Source organism: Hypomesus transpacificus, unplaced genomic scaffold, assembly GCF_021917145.1.
Source record: "Hypomesus transpacificus isolate Combined female unplaced genomic scaffold, fHypTra1 scaffold_48, whole genome shotgun sequence".
In the NCBI taxonomy this organism is placed as follows: Eukaryota; Metazoa; Chordata; class Actinopteri; order Osmeriformes; family Osmeridae; genus Hypomesus; species Hypomesus transpacificus.
The window spans coordinates 1,689,922-1,708,357 of NW_025813996.1; the positions used below are offsets into that span (position 1 = coordinate 1,689,922).

Sequence of the window (18,436 nt, forward strand, 5' to 3'; positions counted from 1 at the left end):
ACCTTCGGCCTCTGGGTTTGCAAGGTCCTCTAGGTTTGGGGGCAGACCCTCACCATCACTGTCATCACTGCTACTTGCATCGGTGTTGTACTCCTCTTCTTCATCTGAATTAAAAAACATTTCTTGGATGTCGATGTCTGTGAGTTGCTTCCTTTTGCCCGAAAAATATGCCATTTCTGGAGTAATACTCTGGAAAAGTGAGTCTGCTAATTGACTAAATGCCGTTTGTTTGCTGTAAGTTTGCTGTCGGTGTTGTCCTTGTCGAGTACGAGTAGCAAGTGGCGGGTTGCGAGAGACACTGACAGCAACGTTACGTCATTTGTCATTGAATGGGGAAAGAATCTCAGCAGTGCTAAGGTATAAATATTTGATTTGCTTATGTTTTCACATATTTTTACATATAGGGGGCGTATCAGATATTCCGATTATCCAATATATTCAAATGAACCCAAAATTGCCTTTTATATGGAAGTTGTACAGATGACAACAAGTTAGCTTCCAAAAGCTATTGATTTGCCGTTGATGGGGGCAGCCATATTTGTTTACATTGCAATGCAGTATGGGTGGATCAGTAAGTGAAAATAAATTACTTGTAAAAAGTTAGTGTGGTCAAATACAACGTAATGTCTTTCTTTTCACCAGGTTATTGCTACGTACGGTGTATATACTGTTCCGATTTTCAAATATTCACATATAGTGATTTTAACGTGTTTATGATGTGTGCACGTTAGTTATGTGGACAGAGATATGAGCTAATGTGGCTAATAGGGATCAGGTAGGCTGCTTTGTTTTCTCTTGCTTTGGTTAGCTCGTCATAGCGAGTGACCGGTGGGAGGGGTCAAATGTACAGTGGCATAGCATCTTGCCGCCTATCCCCCTTGAAATTTTGGAGGCGTGCCAACTTATTTACATATCTTTACCTTTATTTGCTGTCAATATCTATCAATTACTTTATTACTATTACAATGGATATCTGGATCGTTGGATCATCAATCGTCCACTGGCTGGAGCGCCACCTGACCGCCACCCGGTCTGCAAGGTTCACCCGAACCCTGGGGCTGGACTGCCAGGTCCACTGGATGGGCCGACGCGGGATGAGGTGGGAGCAGCTGGTGCCACTCCTTCGCCGGACGTCGGGACCAGCACCGGCCGTGATGGTTATCCATCTCGGGGGGAACAATCTCGGGTCGCAGTCGGGGTGTAGCCTTTTGCGCAGCATTAGGCGAGACCTCGACTGCATCCACTGGATGTTCCCCGACACCATGGTGCTGTTCTCCGATATCATCCAGCGGAGAGTGTACCGGAGCCAGGCGAGGGGCCGCAGTGCCTATGGCATTGAGAGGTCAAGGCGGTTCGTGAATGCCGGAGTGGCCGGCTTCATGCGCAGAGTTGGAGTCGCCAACAGCAACATCCGCCATGACCAGGACGTTTTTAGGAGGGACGGGGTTCATCTGAACCGTAGGGGGAACGAGCTGTTCCTCGAGAATGTCCTGGGGCCTCATTTATAAAGCTTGCGTACGCCCAGAAGAGGGCGCACGCCAATTTCTAAGCAAATATTGGCATTTATAAAAACCAAACTTGACGGGAAGAGTGCGGTCCTCCACGCAAGCTCTGACCCATGCGTACGCACAGAAAGTGGAGAAAGGAAAAACGGCGACGCCGTTGGCAGAAGAATGAAACGCGGAAACATTTTGAAACTGAGACCAATGTGTAAAATAAATCAAATTATTGCCTCTGATTAGGCCTAATCATATTAAGAATTCTCAAAAGCCATTCTTACAATTAATACACAAACACCTGTTTCATAGATTCTCTATGCAGTGCGGGGGGAAAATAAAGAAAACTAGTAGTCTATCATAAATTCATATAAATATATATTTGCAAATAAAACCATGTTCTGTAATTATTAAACAAAATGTGCATGTTATGGAATTTATTTTCATAAATAATAAGGCGATAAGGACAAGTTTACACGGATGCTTTTTCTCGAGGCTTCCGTCTGGCGATAGGAGCACATAGCGCTTATCGTTTGTTTTAAATGTCTGTTTTTTGTAGCCTAAATCGTGTTCAAATCAGGGAGTTGAATTATGATTATACATGCTTGTTGTGCAACACCATTTGTTGTTTCCATAATTTACGAATTAGATGAACTCCCACACCTGTAGCATGTTAGGTTCAATCAAATGGATGGGTATAAAAAGGCATGCCAGCACAATGCGTAATGACGCAAAATGGCTGAATTGGCTTTTTTTGAAGACGTTGCTCGACAGAGAATAAGGAGGGAGAGAATTTTTAGAGAGCACACAGACTTGCTGGCCAATGGGGACGAGTGGCTGATAAGCAGATTCAGACTGCCGCGCGCTGTCCTGCTCGAGCTGTGCGCGGTGTTGGGCCCAGCTTTGGCGAGGAACACCCGGCGCAATAACGCCGTGCCAGTCCCACTTCAAGTTCTGACCACACTGGGTTTTCTGGCAACCGGCACTTTTCAGAGGGAGTTGGCTGACAGGTCGGGGATATCTCAGCCAACCCTCAGCCGTGTTATGCCAGACGTGTTAGGAGGAATTGTAAGTTTGACACATCTTTACATCAAGTTTCCTTACACGGTGGCTGAACAGGCAAACAAAAAAGCGCAATTTGCAGCAATGTCCGGTTTCCCAAATGTAATCGGTGCCATTGACTGCACTCATGTTGCTATAAGGGCGCCGAGTATGAATGAAAATGCTTTCGTTAATCGAAAGCATTTTCATTCAATAAATGTCCAAGTCATTTGTGATGCGGACATGTTACTCGTAAATGTTGTAGCTCGGTGGCCTGGGTCAACCCATGACTCATTCATTCTGAGACAAAGCAGTGTTGGTCGGAGACTTGAGGCTGGGGCTGTGCGTGATGGCTGGATTCTGGGTAAGTTTGATTGATGTGAACATCTTAAAAGGCATTTTCTCTGTACTTCAGTATCTAATTATTTCACTATCCTTGCAGGGGACAGTGGGTATCCACTGAAGCAGTGGCTGCTCACGCCTTTCGCCAACCCCCAGAGCGCGGAGGAAAGGCAGTATAACATCAGCCATACCCAGACACGGTCTGTGGTGGAGCGCACCATAGGCCTGTTTAAAGGCAGATGGCGGTGCCTAGACCGCACTGGAGGGATGCTTTTATATAGACCGGAGAAGGTGTGCCAGATGATACGTGCATGTGCTGTGCTACATAATATGGCACAACTGCAAAATGTGCCTCTACCCCCTGGAGCGGAAGCTGCATGTGTTCGACCCGACCCCGACCCCCAGCCCCAGGCATTTCAGCCAAACGGTGCGGCTGTGCGCCAGCGTTTGGCTGTGATGCGGCGGTTGTGAAAACACCAAACAAGGTATGGAAATACAATTGTTTATTAACAAATTATTTCATTTTTTTGCTCATTTCGGACAACACTGTCTTGATGGCCTTTAACTCTCCTGCCACTTCCCTGATGCACTGAATAGTTTCCCTCTGCATGGCAAGGACTGCGTCGGTGAGGACACGCCCGCTGCTGGATGGAGATGGAGACGGAGACGGAGACGGAGAGGCACGTGGAGGTTCAGCTGCACCACCCTCTCCACTGGAACATGCAGCAACTAAAAAAAAAAGGGATTTGTGTAAATAAAGTGTTTTGTACATACACGAGTGACTTGAATGCATTTATTTTACTCATTCCATAAAAGCAATTGCAAATAAGCCTACATACCCATTTCATCTGCTGGCACGTCGGTGTCCCCCTCCGCCTCTGTCACCACTCCACTCAAGAGGGACTCGCCGATGATGCCTGCCAGCCTCTCATCAAGAGGGGTCAGTTCCGGCGTCCCCTTTCCCCCGCCCGTGGCAGACACGCTCTGGCGATGGTGCGCCAGGCGCTTTTTGGCCTCGACTTTAATGTCTGACCATTTTTTTTTCAGTTCGGCCACAGTCCGATCTTCTGATGCAGTGGCATTCACTGCCTCAGCAAGAGTTTGCCACTCCAAAGTTTTTTTGGCATTAGTGACTCCCATACTGTGCCCTCCAAACAAAATCTTTTTTCTTTTCTCCACCTCCCCAACCAAAACTTCGATCTCGCAGTCTAAGAAATTTCTTTTTTTTGTTTTTTTTCCTGCGCTTGCCATGTTTCTTTCTCTGCTGGCCCAGAATTAATATTAATTAGGGGCGTTTCATTGACTATTTATAGGCAATATGGGCGTGCCACACAGCCGCCAAAGCTGCGCCAGATTTAGAGTTGATTGTGATTTATAAAGGGAAACAGGCGTAGGACGTGAGTGCGCACTGTTTTATAAATCCGAATATTTTTGTTCGCACGTACATCCTACATTTCTTCCGTACGCCAGCTTCCACGTGAATCCCACGCAAAGCTTTATAAATGAGACCCCTGGTCGGCCTGAGAACCGTCCTGTAAGCGTGTGGCTTACGAAACAACACAAAGGCTCTTTTCAGAGCCACCCAAATACCCAGTAAATGTGCAATTTTCATAATGTGATCAATCACCAATAGGCTATAAACCTGCACTGATGCGCAGCGCGAAACAGTAACGCGCACTCGATGTAGAAAGTTGTGGGATGTTGCTGTGGCTGTACCAGCAATATTAGTATTGATGCCGGTGGGACTTTTGTAGTAAGGGTCAGCCGGATGGTCCAGCGGAACGGCAGGTTGTGGGCACCACATGTCAGTGTTTCTGTGTTCACAGTCGCAGGAGTTTGCCTCGACTAGAACCAATGCCTTGAATTAAAACGTTGTAATGCCAAATTGATTCGTCTGTTTATAATCTGTTTTCATTTAGGTGTGCCATATTATTTGGGTGTGCCACACGTGTTATTCGGCAAGATTACCATCAGAATTTAAAAACACTTCAAGTTAAAGTATTTTATTGTCAGATGCACACAACAACACAAGGTCAGACTGGGCACCGAAATTCTTGGGACAAGACAAAGCTAAGCAACCTGGCATAACATATGTACTCAATGTGTCATCATTGTGGAAAAGTTATATTTCTCTGACTGGTGAATGTGAGCGCAAATCATATGAGCGGGAATCATGTGAGTGACGAGTCTGACGACAAATATTAGTAAAAAGTTACTGTACTGTGGTAAAATTAAACGTATATTCCTTTTTAAAACACGTTGTTGCAAATTAGGGAAGTAGTTGCTATTCCGATATTCAAATATTAACATATTGTGGTTGTGGTGTATGATTTTAGTGGTAATGGTAGTGTATAGGATGATAGGCTAATTGCTATTACCGATAACGTGGGCTGCCATGTTTATTGTTTTGATCAGTACTCAATGCATTGTGGGTGTCAAAGGGTCAACGAGATAACCTACTCTTCTCACGAGAAAATACTGAGGCGTACGGGGTCAAGTGGTACATCATCAAGGGTCATATTTGTTGCCGGAAGATTAAAAAAAATCAAAGATGGCCTCTAGTAGCTCAAAACAAGACGAAAGACAAACTTTTGTCGGATGTTTTAGATGCATATTAGTGAACGTATATCTATTATTTCGATCTGTAGTTGGTTGTACAAAAGTAACATGTGTTGGAAGTGATAGCCAAGTCAAGGAAAACGGATAATTTTATGGTTTACCAGGTGACGTGAGTAAAGCGTGAGTTATTTTTGGTTAGCTATTAGCTAACATTAGCTAAACTAATTTGTTTGAACGTTTTCATATGGATAATAAAGGTAAACTTTCTCAAAATATACAGTGCATCAAGACGTATGTTTATAATATACACGTAGTCTAATTTTGAAGAGTTTATTGTTAGGTAATAAGCCAAACTGGACATTCTAAGGACGCGTTCTAAACATACGGGTATGTCCGTACGCTCCAGGGACCAGCCAGGACTGGACATACCGGTATGTTCGTACGCTTCAAAGGGTTAATGCGTTGGGGATGTATCTTTGTGACATGCCCAAAGGGATGGTAACTCTGGTCTGTATGACATGTATCGTATTGCCTACCCACCACGGGTTGGGTTGTAGGAAATGTATCGATACGTCGGGCCGTATAGCTGTAGTAGCGGCAAACGGTTTCACCACGGTATCGTAGAGTTGCTTGGATATATCGTAAAACAAAAGTTTGTTAAGTCTGTAGTACAGCAACTCAGCTGGCGACGGCATACCATGTAACATTTCTTCAAACTTGAAGAAGCAAGATGTCCTATTGGCAGGAATGTTCATCTCTCCACACAGCTCTTGGACTACATAACCCGGTATATCACGCACCCACTGTACAGTCAGCTTATTCAATGTGTCAAGAAGCGGGGTTGACTTTACACTAGTTAGAAGGTTCAATATGTTGTAATCATCCGGATCTCCACAAATAGTGTCATGCCAGGACGTACCAGGTAATATGACACTTCTGCCTTCAGGACAGAAGAAACTGTGCAGCCTACAAGTCTCTTTGCCTCGAAACGTACTCACAAAATACCCAAAAGGGCATACAGATGCACATAGGGGTCCTGGTATGGGACTGTATCGCACAGAGGGTTGACCTAGAGGACATCGGTAGCGACACAGTCTCACATTGGTGTCCGTGCAGCGAACAAGAGCAAAGTTAAACACGGAGCAGTAGTCTCCATCGGTCCGGCAGTTGCGGAGATTCCTCATGTCAAGTAAATTGTTTTGTCTCAGGCTGGCCATACAACCTAACACATGCAAGGCAGTTATTGGGAACGGCACGGTGAGCAGCATTGTAGTCATTGATCTTAAAAAGAAAGTTGCAGTATTTAAAAGATTAAAAAAAAATTAAAAAACATTTTTGTCGATACAGACTGGATCGAAATAAGAATACAATTTGACGGTCACCACAGGGCTGATATCATGAAAACTACAGTCATGACAGGGCTCGCACAGAAGTCTCCCAGAAATGTGGAGCTAGCAGACTCTGGTTAAAACAGATATACATATATATATGTTACGGAAAAGATGGGTGTCACGCAGGCTTTGTCAATACGTAGACAAGACAACCATAAGCGTTTACCTTGGATCAGATACACGCTAATCTACAAAACATTTTGGCTTAGTTTGTGTAGCAAAGACCAGTGCTCTCAACTTGAAGTTGTGATGTATTCTTTTATGTATAGGACAAGGATATGTATTCGATTTTTCAGTAGCCTCAACGTAAAAAACTCCAGAGCTGCTCTTATTGGCAGTCACGTTGACACCCCACAGCAGCGACAGTCTCCGAGCTTCGGTTTCCACCCGAGATCGATCAGGCGCTTCGTCGAGGTTGGAGATTACCGACGTTTGGGAAGCCCCTCTAGCTTTCAAAACCCCTTGAAAGCGGATTCCAAGTGACGTCACATCGACAAGTATTGGATTGGAGGAAAGTCCAACGGAAAGGGATAGAGGGTTATCAAAGCCGGGGTCTTCGATGTCATGAGTGTTAAACGTGTCCACATACTCGAAACTTGAGCACTCCTTATAACAGTTGGGGAGTCGTACAGACTTCCTAAACGAGTACGGTGCCTTGTCGATGGACAAACATCTGTTTTTAGCACAACGAGAGTCGAGCTTCAAACACCTTGAGCCTACATTTTCACAACCTTCTGTTTTCAGCTCCTCTCCCAAGTCACACAGTCCGCACGATCTAGCGTCAGCTGGGTAAGACAGTAGAACGTAGTTGGTAGAGACCTTCTCCATCTCATCTAGTAAAGGCCTGTAAGCCTCTATACCTTCAAAACTGCAAAGTTCCACCGGTAGATACCAGAGCATTCTCAGACTCAGCTTGACGGATGAAGCCCTGACATACACAGCAATTTTACCCACAGCCTTGACCAGCTCTTTGATGGACAGGTCACTGCACAGCTCTTCGTTTTTCACTTTTGCAATCTTCAGCAAAGACTCAAGTATCACAAATATCAAACTCGTCGCCAAAGCGTTGGCGACTTTAAACTTGGTGGAGCGGTCTGCCTTGGTAGTGAATTTCATGCTACATTTCTGACAACACTTGAGGTCCAAGTCTAGGTTCAATCTGCTCACAGGTCTACCGGGTAAAAACACCTCGTTGTAGCAGAAACTACTGTTTGACACAATTGTACTCAAGTGCCCTCTGGAAGAGACCGTGTAGCGATGAAGCGTCCTACCAGTCACAGGGTCAACAGGGTCTTCCATAAGCAGCACAGGGTTGACGGAGCCCCAGTTTTGACGCGGTGGTAGAATAGCCATAGACTCATGGGTGCGATTAATACAATAGTCGACCAAATCATCAAAAGTCAGATCGCCACTCACGTGTAGTGTGAAGATGTAAGGAAAAGCGCTCGGTCTGTCCATAAGAGTTCCCGAGAGGTTGTTGAATGTTTTGAACGTGTTGACAGTAAAGGTGTCAGACGTTTCTTCCATTCGACGAGGTGACACGGAGCACGTCGACGCGCTGACACTTTGTCTTTTGGCTGCGCCTACGTTCCATTCACAATGGTCTATTGTGTCTCTGTCGCGATTCATTGATGATTCATCTATCGCATCTAACCCTTGTGGTTCACCCTGTTCTTTGTGTCGATTTTCTGTATTATCAGGGTAGTTCCACTTTGTAAACGTGATGTGATCCTTTCCTTCCAATGTGATCCCGTGTAGGGAGCGATGCTCCGCAGCACTCCGATCCAGTAGTCCCCCCGTGCATATCATATCTTTAAGTAGTGGGGGCTCCAAGCTAACCTTACCGGAGTAGTAAAGACTGAGAGCACGGTTATATAAAGGGTAATGATGCATGATGTCGTAGCTTCTGCTGAGCATCTCGTGTACTGTCTGAACGAAAAGTGAGTGTACTTGTGAACCAAGCTCATATTCGGCATCCTGAGACCTTTGTATATGATGTTTCAAAAATTGTACACACTTGACACCCTTTGACATACACATGTCAACAAAATCACCCTGAGTAGCCGCCGATTGCAGATGTAGCACGTGTTCAGAGTAATCGCCTTCAATTTTTAAGTCCCAACCCAGTAGGCAGGTAATTTCCCCAGATGCCGGGATTGTGAGATTCACAAGTACAGAAGTGGTGAGACTAATTGTATCATCGAAGTCCGAGGATATAATGTAGGCATGTACAATTTCCCCTACTTGCAGTGTTAGTTCACGGCATGATATATTCCACATGTGCCACTCATCTTCGCACTGCCCTCGAGTAAAGTATAAATTCACAGGGGGTTTTGAAGATGACCCCTCATCACTTGAGGCAACTTGCTTCCGTTTCAATGTAGACATCTTCAAGTTATACGCTGTTATATGATGTCACCAAAGACACAGGACAATAGAAGCTGACGGGAATATAGACTTGAATCAACGTAGCTCAGGCAAGTTGTCAGAGATCACTAAGTGAATATTCACAGGAGACCAGACCCACACTTCTCACTGGTTAGCAAATGGTCTCAGCGGTCTAGATATAACTGAGATGCATACACCGTTGGATTAAATCACACAAAAGTTGGGGGAGGCGGGGTTAAGGTAGAACTTTGGCAGCGTAGTATTTTATTAGGAATGTTGATAAAAACATTTCCCATTATCATAAGGGATATAATATCAAACGTTGCATGCTCAAAGTTAATACCTGTGCACAGTCAGCCGGGAGTATCTCAGATTATGTAATCTATAAGATTACATCATTAAGACTAGATTCAAGCTTGTCTATTAGCAGTCTCATTTTTTGATAACATTGAGATCCGTGCGATCCAGGGGGACGTCCACACATGTAACACCATTGCTGCTCAGCCAGTGTCACATATATTCGATTTTTAACTTCTACAGCTGAACAATTCCACGCGTCAGGCGCATTAATCGCGTTTGGATGAGCCACAAACCCCCTGCGGAATCTTTCTTGTCCAATCTCAATCTTTAGACGATCAGGGGTGTAGTTGCCCTTCAGATAAGAACACGCCCCTTCTGTGAAAAATGCATGTTGATTAAGTAACGTGTCACCTGGTACAAAGTTTGAGATGGTCAAACCGCAACTCCAACACTTGTGAGCATCTCCTTTCCCTGTGTATTGCATATTAGAGGGGTCACCCAACCAGCCAAACTTTGATGTGTTGGACGCGAAGGGGCTCCCGGGTCCATCACTAGGTAGTGATGTCTGGGAAGTCTCTTTTTTCGGAGGTAGCCCCAATATCATGACTTGATGGGCAAAACTAGACGTATCACCTGGTTGGATATTCTTACCTCCATTTGTCACTGTCATCCATTCAAGCCTGCTGTGCATAGCCATATCCCAGTGCGGGTCAATGCCGGTGGCTACATATTTCCCATTCTTGGAGATTATATTTTCGTATATTGTAGGTTGGCAGAAATCGTCCCCATGGCTGCTTTATCCATGTCTTTATCCTCTTCCTTGTGTTAGTCAAATATGACTTCACAGATCATTACCAATGTATGCTATTGTGAGTAAAATGAGCTACAAGGCTTTGACTTCAACTAGTCAGACAATTTGTAAACTCACCTTCCGTTGCGATTTAACTTGCCAAATAGGCACTTTTGTTAACATTTGGAGAAATCAACACGTTGGAATATACGGACAGACAATATACACACATGAGGGATGTGACACGATTCGGGGTGTCATAGATGTTACCAATATCATACAAGACCCGGTGCAGAAAGGATAGAAAAGTATGGAAACAGACACATCGTGCAATATTACTACAGTAAGATGTAGACATTTACTCACGTCGTTGCTGGAAGACAGGAAATGTACAAAGGACGATCCTTTGTAACCCAGGAGGAATTTGTAGGTTCTATTTTCTGGGTTACCACAGATGCGGACGGGTTTCTCCACAACTTTAAAGGATGGCATTTGTTGAATTTCCAGCATTATGTCTTCCACACCCACTCTAAAAGTGGTGCACATGTGTTTATTTTGAGCCTGAACCATTACGTTGATGTCCAAGTGTAGCAACACCGCCGCTAGTAATAGCCTCATCATCATGGTTTTTCCGCACTGCCTCGGGATTCTACATAGGGTGTAGGGGTTGGCGTAGTGGGTGAATTTTTTATCCACCTGGAAAGCGTGTCCGAGAGCAGGGTTTACGTAGTTGTAGTTCTCAGAGCCCAGAGGGGCCAAGTACAGGTGGTCTAGGAGAGCATGTTTATACTTGTAGAGTGAATCACCAAACTGTTTCATTGTGACACCCAACACCACACCCCTGAAGAGCTCAATCTGAAAAGGTTCCATCTTCATAGCTTTAAATCGAAAGTATTCAAAGACCCTCTCTATTAGGCATTTAAAACGATACATGATAGAGAAAGACTTGTCCTTCAGCGACGTATCATGAAGTCTTAGCTCACGCATCCTAGCCTTGGCACCGTCCAGTCCAAGATTCTTTATCAATGTGGCTTGTGCTAGACGGTCTTTTATCAGGCGATTGTACTCTGTTATTCTAGCATTCTCAATCTGCTGTCTCTCTGTGTTGAGGTCCTCTTCAGAGAGCCTCATTCTCACACAGTCGACAGCTATCCCAATAGCTATACACCGAGAAGTGTCCACGGGATCTATCACCAACTCACTGAGCAACCACAAGGCGTCATCCGGGTTCATGGACAACGCTCGATGTCGGAATCTCGACCCCGTAGATGTATTACACCCGGGGACCAACTGGACTTCCAACGAAGACGACGATGTCGTACTTTGTCCCAGTGAATGCATCACCGATAGCTTTTCAATGTGTCACACTGATCAGGAACGAGTCAGCCCTTCACGAGCTACAGTGATGGAGTTTACGTTACCAATGAAGATTCACTTCCGATACTGTTGGCTTTTTTCTGGGCTGCCAATGTGTAACACCAGTGACTTGGTAAATAGACCACGCTCGTTAACCGATAGAGAATCAATAGGCTTCAACCGTACAATGATGACAAGTGAACAACCGGAGCTGTACAGACATGACAAGACAGCCTACAACCAAGACGTTAAAGCCTTCTGGTTGACAACAACTGGACGACTGGTACATGTAGATCGACTCTCTGAAGACGTCAAGTTTCGCCACCTGCGACAGCAGAACCTACGTGTGGCATTGTCACTGTGGACTACCAACCCCGACCTGTGTGAACAGACAATGCGCCTCTCCAATTGTGCCCACACTAACCTGATTACAATATGCGGAGAGGCAGCAAGTTTGAGTAAAGGTAGGTTCTACAACCTCTACGCCAATTACCCCCTCCCGATCAACGCGGAAGGGGACGAGAAGGTCCTCTCATTAGACTCAATATGGGTGAACGAGAATGATATCAACAGTAGTGAGATACGGAACGGCAGAGAGTTACTCATCCAACTACAGCCCCTTTACGCTGCTTATTTCCGCTTCATCACAGACAACTCTACGTCTAATGACTTAAGAGAGAGGGTACTGCTTCTGGGCGCTCAGTGGCTGGTGGAAGCGGACTGTTCAGAGTTGGAATTTTCACTGAACTTGAGAAGTAACTGGTTTACGAGAATGTGTATTATATTATCCTTATTTATGGATATGTCATAACCACGAGGGTCCTGTCCAAAAACACAACAGTTTGACAATCTCGTCAAAGATTGGGATCCACAGTTGGAGCCACACTGATTTGCTGTCATGACAGCAGTTGCCAGTTTGGGCAACTGGCTCCGTGTATATATGTCAGACATCAGGACTGTGTAAATAAAGACAAGCAGGGAGTAACCAGTGTGATAAGAACCTGACAACAAAATAGAACAGTGCAGTAAGACCCTGAATAGAACTGAATATTAAGTTCTGTGATACGGTTTTTTACACTTATCAACCCAAACATGGAGAACATGGATTATTGCTTACATTTTCATAAGCACGGTTAATCCAACTGTACTCCTCAGCTGTCAGACCAGAGTTTCCTGCATTCTCCAACCTGCGGTTTAAACTCAGACGGAAACCCTAATGTCTTACTGAAAATACTTATATAGTGTGCACCAATGGTGAGGTGTAGCCAGTATCTGATTACAGAAGGACTGCATTCAAGGTATCCAATCGAGTTTGGATCTGAGGCTATTAAACGAAAGAAACCCAACTCCAAATCAGATAGAAACTACAGATATTCTGTAGATGACATAAATCTAATTTGGGTACCATGGATTCTACCGCAATCCCGGTCACATCATCAACACATCCTCAGACCAACAGTGACCCCATCAACACTGCTGATCGACATTCGCAAATGTTCTACGAATATAACAGCTGTTTAGGAAATGAATACTACGTGATGAGCTCTGAGGGAGACTCTGATGTTAAAGAGGACAGCAATCACCACGAGGACAGCGATGACATTGAGGAGTCGGGGTTCTCCTCAGACTTCGATCAAGCTCTCATTTATTACCACCCAGACGACGTAGCGTATCGACGTAGCAAAGGCTTAGAATACGATGAATTGTTTGGTTGGTTTAGACCAGTTGGAAATATCTATGTCAACTGCGAACCAAAGGGGGTTGTGTTTATGGACTCTGACGACGAAGGAGATTGAGTTTGCAACATTCCGCTAAGGAATGACCTCCACCACTTATATATGGCTCATAATACTGAGGGGTCAGATGGCTGGGCGGTTAGGGAATCGAGCTATTAATCAGAATGTTGCCGGTTCGATTCTGGCCGTGCCAAATGACGTTGTGTCCTTGGGCAAGGCACTTCACACTACTTGCCTCGGGGATATGTCCCTGTACTTAATGAAAGTTGCTCTGTATTAGTGGGTCTGCTAAATGACTAAATGTATCTAATAGACATTAGATGTGTAGATGCTGGGTAAACCAATACATTTCTGTAAACTGTAATTTCTCATAATAAAGACGGTGTATCTCATCTCTACAGCTGTGTGGTTTTTATTAAGTCAGATCAGACAACACCGGAATGCAGATATAGAATATATATAGATATCACTTCACTGTCACGTCATATACCTCGCCACATAATTTAATGAACGGGTCACCCCTGGATAACTCATCTCTGGTGTGACACAGAAGTAAGAATGCTGACAACATGTCGTCTCTGGTGTATTCTCCGTTCACAGACCTTTTACCCCCTGTCGTCACCGTAGTAGATTTTGTAGACTCTGTGATGGTGACCATTGACATTTCTTCTCTCAATTTTCCCAATAAACATTGTCCTTGCTGGGCATGTAGATGGTCAGTGAGCCTATTATCTGGTAAGGACATAATGTCACACGTCTCCAATACACTCGCCGTTACATCCGTGGCGAGGTTGAGGCCTTTTCTGGAACGCCTGTACATGAATATGTCCTTATTGGAACCCATCTTGTTGCTAGAACCTTTACCCTTGGAACTTCCAATTGTAGACTCGAGCGTCTGAGCTTTCTTCGTAGCCTCGTGTAGCACTGCCCACCCCAAGGACATTACGGTGTCGCAGTAATACAGCGTTTTCCTAGTGATTGCAGAGACTGTACTGTGAACCATAGCAAGTTTGGTATTGGCACCAACGTACTTCCCTAACATAAACTTGTTGTTGTCTGGTGACCACTTCTTATAGAACTGTAATTTGAAACCGGATCGCACGAGTGACTGCTCCATCAGACATTTGACCTCGTATAAGGCGTTGACGTAGGTGTTTCGTTCGACCACCATCACCGCGGGTAATCCTTTCCATATCACTCTTGGCATCATGAGTTTCAGTAATCTAATGTGCCCGCTTAGCAGAGCAGCGTAGACTCTAGTAACTTGATCCAAATCGCGTATCTCCAATTCCTCCAGCCCCATCACCTGTGATGGAGAGTTAATGTTGTGTATATTAAGATGAGAATAATACATAAAAACAGAGAGGGTCGGTGTGATACAACTAAGTGGATAATCATCATGTCATGTCCTGCTTGTAAAGCTGCTCGAGAGGTAGTTGAAAGACTGATGACTGCTCCATGGGACTACCTCCTATCGGATTACGAATTTATGATAGTATACGCTACATTCCAACGCAACATTCTTTTCTACTCTACCATGGACTGTGGACAGCTCAGAACCCTCTACAGTAGAATTGTCTCCTTCTCGTCTGCTAGGATACTCATGATGGACGCCTTGATTTCCGTTTACAAAAAAAGCAGACTCGTAGAAGAAGAAAACGTAGAATGGGAATCTTGTGACGTTCCTTGCAAGTTATTGAGTGTTATAACACTTGCAATAGGCAATCGTGTCCCGGAATACTTCGTAAACAAATGTATGTCGAGTTGCAAATGGAAGGGCTACGAGAACATGGTACTAGCAGCATTCGCATCAGCTGATATCATCCGCAGCGGCACCCTGAAATATATGGCTGTCATCAAAGAATGTAGACGAGGTAGAAGCTCAATTCGCGTCATCATATCTCTAGCAGTTACGGGATGGATGGTGAGACTGTCAGACTCCAAGTGTACATGTGGCACCTGGGCTCAGGCAGTTGACCTGATTTCTTGTTTCGTGTCTGACGCAGAGACCACGTTGGCCATCCAGGACGCGGATCGTATAAGTTCTTACATCGTAACCCTATTGGACCTAACCCCGCCATCAAATAGACTACATAACTGTCAACCACACAGACCCCTGGATTACGGATACATATTTAGTGAACTTCTGGTGACAGTCAATAGTGACAATCAATCGAATACGGAAAACTCACCACTAGATTGCCACCTTTCAATTCTACAGCACAGCAGACCCCCGCACAGGACCTAGAACCCCCTCCGAAGGTCGGGTCGAGGCAGATGTAGACTCTCTCCACAGAGGCCCGAGTCATGTATTCCAGAGTGTAGCTGTTATTCGACAGGAATTTGTTTATGATCGACGGCTCAAAGGGGGTTGTCGTGTCGGTCTTCGTGTCGGCAGACGATGTACTGCTGCTGCCTGTGACTTCACTCTCGAATCCCCTTGGTGTTACCATGTTCATCAGTTGCTTCAGGTGGTTGTTTACTGTTATATAATTGGGGCAGTATACTCCAAGACAGGAACATGTTAGACATGGGTCCTTCTCATGATACCTACACTTGAAGCTCTGTGACACTACGTGGTAAGCGGGTTCACCGTCCTCCCTACGGATATCTCCCACTTTGTTGAGCCACGGTGTGTTGTTGACATGACTTGTCATGTGCACTTGTTTTCGTCCTCTGTGTGCAATGTGCGGTAGTACAGCCAGCAGTACCTTATAATTCACAAAGGCCACTTCGTCCAGTATAATGAGATCGGCGCTCTGTCCTCTGCTAGCCTGTGAAGGAAAATAATCATTATTATTATTATATAATAATATATATTTATATATATTATATTAATAATAATATTGTATTAATAATAATAATATATATATTATATAATGACATATAATAAAAATACAACAGCGAGAGGAAGGTGAAATGTCAGAAAGTTAAAAGACGGAAAACACGGACAGCAACAAGATATAGAAAGGGAGGAACAGCCACCGGGTCTGTGTATCAGCCGATCCGCCATGAACCATGTCCACATAGAGTTAATAGATGATCCTCAATGGGTGAGCTACTGCGTTGACAATGGATGCTCGTTCAGAGATCACATTCACGGGTACGTCTGCCAAACCCACTGCAGCAAGCACGTGTGCTCGGCTTCCAGTTGCCTTTTGGTAAAAAACATGACGACGCGGAACCCATGTCACAGATATTCGCCAGAGTCATCATGTCCCGTCGCATCTCTGCTTGTTTTTCAGAAACCTCTATTAGAGTTCCGAGGTCCATGCTACATGTCCGGCAAAACGGATTCTATTGGACCTGGTTACGGTGGGAACACACACGAACCAAATAGGACTATCTCTTCCTTCGACGTCGACGAGCATGCTCTTATAGTCAAAGCTAGCCTGCCTGTTATGATTGCATTGTTCTCAACAGTGTTAACAGAAGAATTCGGTATGCAATATCGCATCACCGAGGAGAGTCAGCGATTGAACACCTCATCAACTAACACTTCCTTCTCCTGGATGACTCGGATATTTGAGTTGGCTGAGGTGATAGCATTTAATGCCAATCCCGAACTGGGTTACAACATAGTGATGCCTTCGGTTGTAAAGGATGCTGTTACAAAAAGCACTGTGGCCATGTCTACACTCTTCAGCTCTTGTGACAAAAAGATCAACCTCTTCACGAAAAGACTTTCAGGCAAATACAATGACAAACACGCCAGGAGAATTGACTTCTATACAATGGTAGTCATGTTAGCGTTATGCTTTTTCCCATATTTAAAGCATCGCATACTGGGAGACCTGTTTAACACCAGGACATTGGTGATTATGTGCTTTGATAAGACTCTCACTAAACACAGCAAGTGGTCCACACTCTCGACTTGTATCCATATGCACGTCAACCAGCCAGATTTTATCAAACGTGTTCTGTCTCACAACAATCTTGACAATTTCCTACCCGTCGTTGTCACGGTTACATTGGAAAAATACATTTCAGATGCTAGTTGTTCTGCAAAGCAGACGTCGTTGGCTCACATTCAGACTCCCCAAGACCTCTCCGATGATTTGGATTTGTGTGGCCTTAGACCCCAACCAGAGACTCCACTCAAGACATCTATAGACATAAAGAAGGATCTGGCCGTCATGAAGAAAATAAACCAGCCGATGGCTAGCATTCAGACTTCCCGAGACCTCTCCAAAACTTTGGGTTTGTGTGGTGTTAGAAACCAAGCAGAGACTCAGCTCAACACATCTCTAGACGTAAAGAATGATCGAGCACTCCTGAGGAAAAGGAAAACCCCCTGCACCACAGAGACCTATGAAATGCACGAGGGTAGACTAGCGGAGAAGGTGATGTGTCTGTGACACCTCTAGCTATGAAGGAAGCGTCTTGAACGCGAAGTTGAACGCCGACTCTGCTATGCTGTGCATATTATGAATGTACAGTAAACTTTATCAATCACATGACGGTATGTCTCTCTGTTAATTACTGCACATGTCAACAGTTAATAAAGTACAAAATACAATCAATTGACAAATGATGAAGTACAAGTTTATTGCAACATTTGACACATCAAATATGCAAACAAGATGACATTCTGTATGGTGGTCGGTTAAAACTGCAACAGTTGATACTTGGGACATTCTTTATTTGGACGTTTTCGCAGATGTGTCCTTCTCCTTTTGCATGCAGAGAGGCCTTTTCCACTTGATTGTAGCCTTAGACTTGCGTTTGGGCCTAGAGTCGACATTCTGCCGACTCTGCCTCCCTGCCACATATTCACTGAGTAACTTTTCACGATTGACAGGAGAGCATGTTAAACGCTCGGCGTTGTGTTTTTCCAGAGCTTCACGTTTCCATTGCATGTTGACCATGCTAGTTATAGGGGCGTTACCGAACTGCACCAATGCCTCGTAAGATTTTTCAGGGCCGGCTTTGGAGACTCTATCGGCAAAGTCTTTCTTGAACGCTATCCCGCAGTGCAAGCAGTTCCAAAACTCGTGAGAATGGCATGTAAGCCGAGGCTGCGTCTCCTCTTGTAGA

General features: G+C 44.7%; 4 protein-coding genes across 5 annotated transcripts; 2 read left to right on the forward strand and 2 right to left on the reverse strand.

Annotated features, from left to right (window-relative positions):
- Positions 1-512: 512 nt before the first annotated feature.
- Positions 513-5,767, forward strand: LOC124465374. Its single transcript, XM_047017117.1, has 2 exons — positions 513-1,490; positions 4,391-5,767. Exons 1-2 carry the CDS (start codon positions 843-845, stop codon positions 4,415-4,417), a joined length of 675 nt encoding a protein of 224 aa, XP_046873073.1. The 5' UTR covers positions 513-842; the 3' UTR covers positions 4,418-5,767.
- On the forward strand, positions 1,498-4,154 carry LOC124465373 (putative nuclease HARBI1). Of its 2 annotated transcripts, none has more exons than XM_047017115.1 (3): positions 1,498-2,901; positions 2,980-3,364; positions 3,477-4,154. In XM_047017115.1, exons 1-2 carry the CDS (start codon positions 2,232-2,234, stop codon positions 3,348-3,350), a joined length of 1,041 nt encoding a protein of 346 aa, XP_046873071.1. In that variant the 5' UTR covers positions 1,498-2,231; the 3' UTR covers positions 3,351-3,364; positions 3,477-4,154. The 2 variants fall into 2 exon arrangements, with proteins under 2 accessions (XP_046873071.1, XP_046873072.1); XM_047017116.1 differs by having other exon boundaries at positions 3,496-4,154.
- Positions 3,373-4,130, reverse strand: LOC124465375 (nuclear apoptosis-inducing factor 1-like). Its single transcript, XM_047017118.1, has 2 exons — positions 3,719-4,130; positions 3,373-3,608 (listed from the first exon to the last, which is right to left on the reverse strand). Exons 1-2 carry the CDS (start codon positions 4,128-4,130, stop codon positions 3,394-3,396), a joined length of 627 nt encoding a protein of 208 aa, XP_046873074.1. The 3' UTR covers positions 3,373-3,393.
- Positions 5,768-13,865: 8,098 nt separating the features above from the next.
- LOC124465352 lies at positions 13,866-15,852 on the reverse strand. The gene is made up of 2 exons (XM_047017081.1): positions 15,592-15,852; positions 13,866-14,705 (listed from the first exon to the last, which is right to left on the reverse strand). The coding sequence occupies exons 1-2, from the start codon at positions 15,850-15,852 to the stop codon at positions 13,866-13,868; spliced, it is 1,101 nt and encodes a 366-aa protein (XP_046873037.1).
- Between the last annotated feature and the right edge of the window lie 2,584 nt (positions 15,853-18,436).

Excerpts from the sequence above, each read along its gene's own strand:
- LOC124465374 (XM_047017117.1), top strand. The coding sequence starts at position 843 with ATGTACAGTGGCATAGCATCTTGCCGCCTATCCCCCTTGAAATTTTGG. Across the intron at positions 1,491-4,390 it reads AGCTGTTCCTCGAGAATGTC|CTGGTCGGCCTGAGAACCGT; the intron begins CTGGGGCCTCAT and ends TAAATGAGACCC.
- LOC124465373 (XM_047017115.1), top strand. The coding sequence starts at position 2,232 with ATGGCTGAATTGGCTTTTTTTGAAGACGTTGCTCGACAGAGAATAAGG. Across the intron at positions 2,902-2,979 it reads GCGTGATGGCTGGATTCTGG|GGGACAGTGGGTATCCACTG; the intron begins GTAAGTTTGATT and ends CTATCCTTGCAG.
- LOC124465375 (XM_047017118.1), bottom strand. The coding sequence starts at position 4,130 with ATGGCAAGCGCAGGAAAAAAAACAAAAAAAAGAAATTTCTTAGACTGC. Across the intron at positions 3,609-3,718 it reads CGTGCCAGCAGATGAAATGG|TTGCTGCATGTTCCAGTGGA; the intron begins GTATGTAGGCTT and ends TTTTTTTTTTAG.
- LOC124465352 (XM_047017081.1), bottom strand. The coding sequence starts at position 15,852 with ATGGTAACACCAAGGGGATTCGAGAGTGAAGTCACAGGCAGCAGCAGT. Across the intron at positions 14,706-15,591 it reads TGAAAGGTGGCAATCTAGTG|GTGATGGGGCTGGAGGAATT; the intron begins GTGAGTTTTCCG and ends TCTCCATCACAG.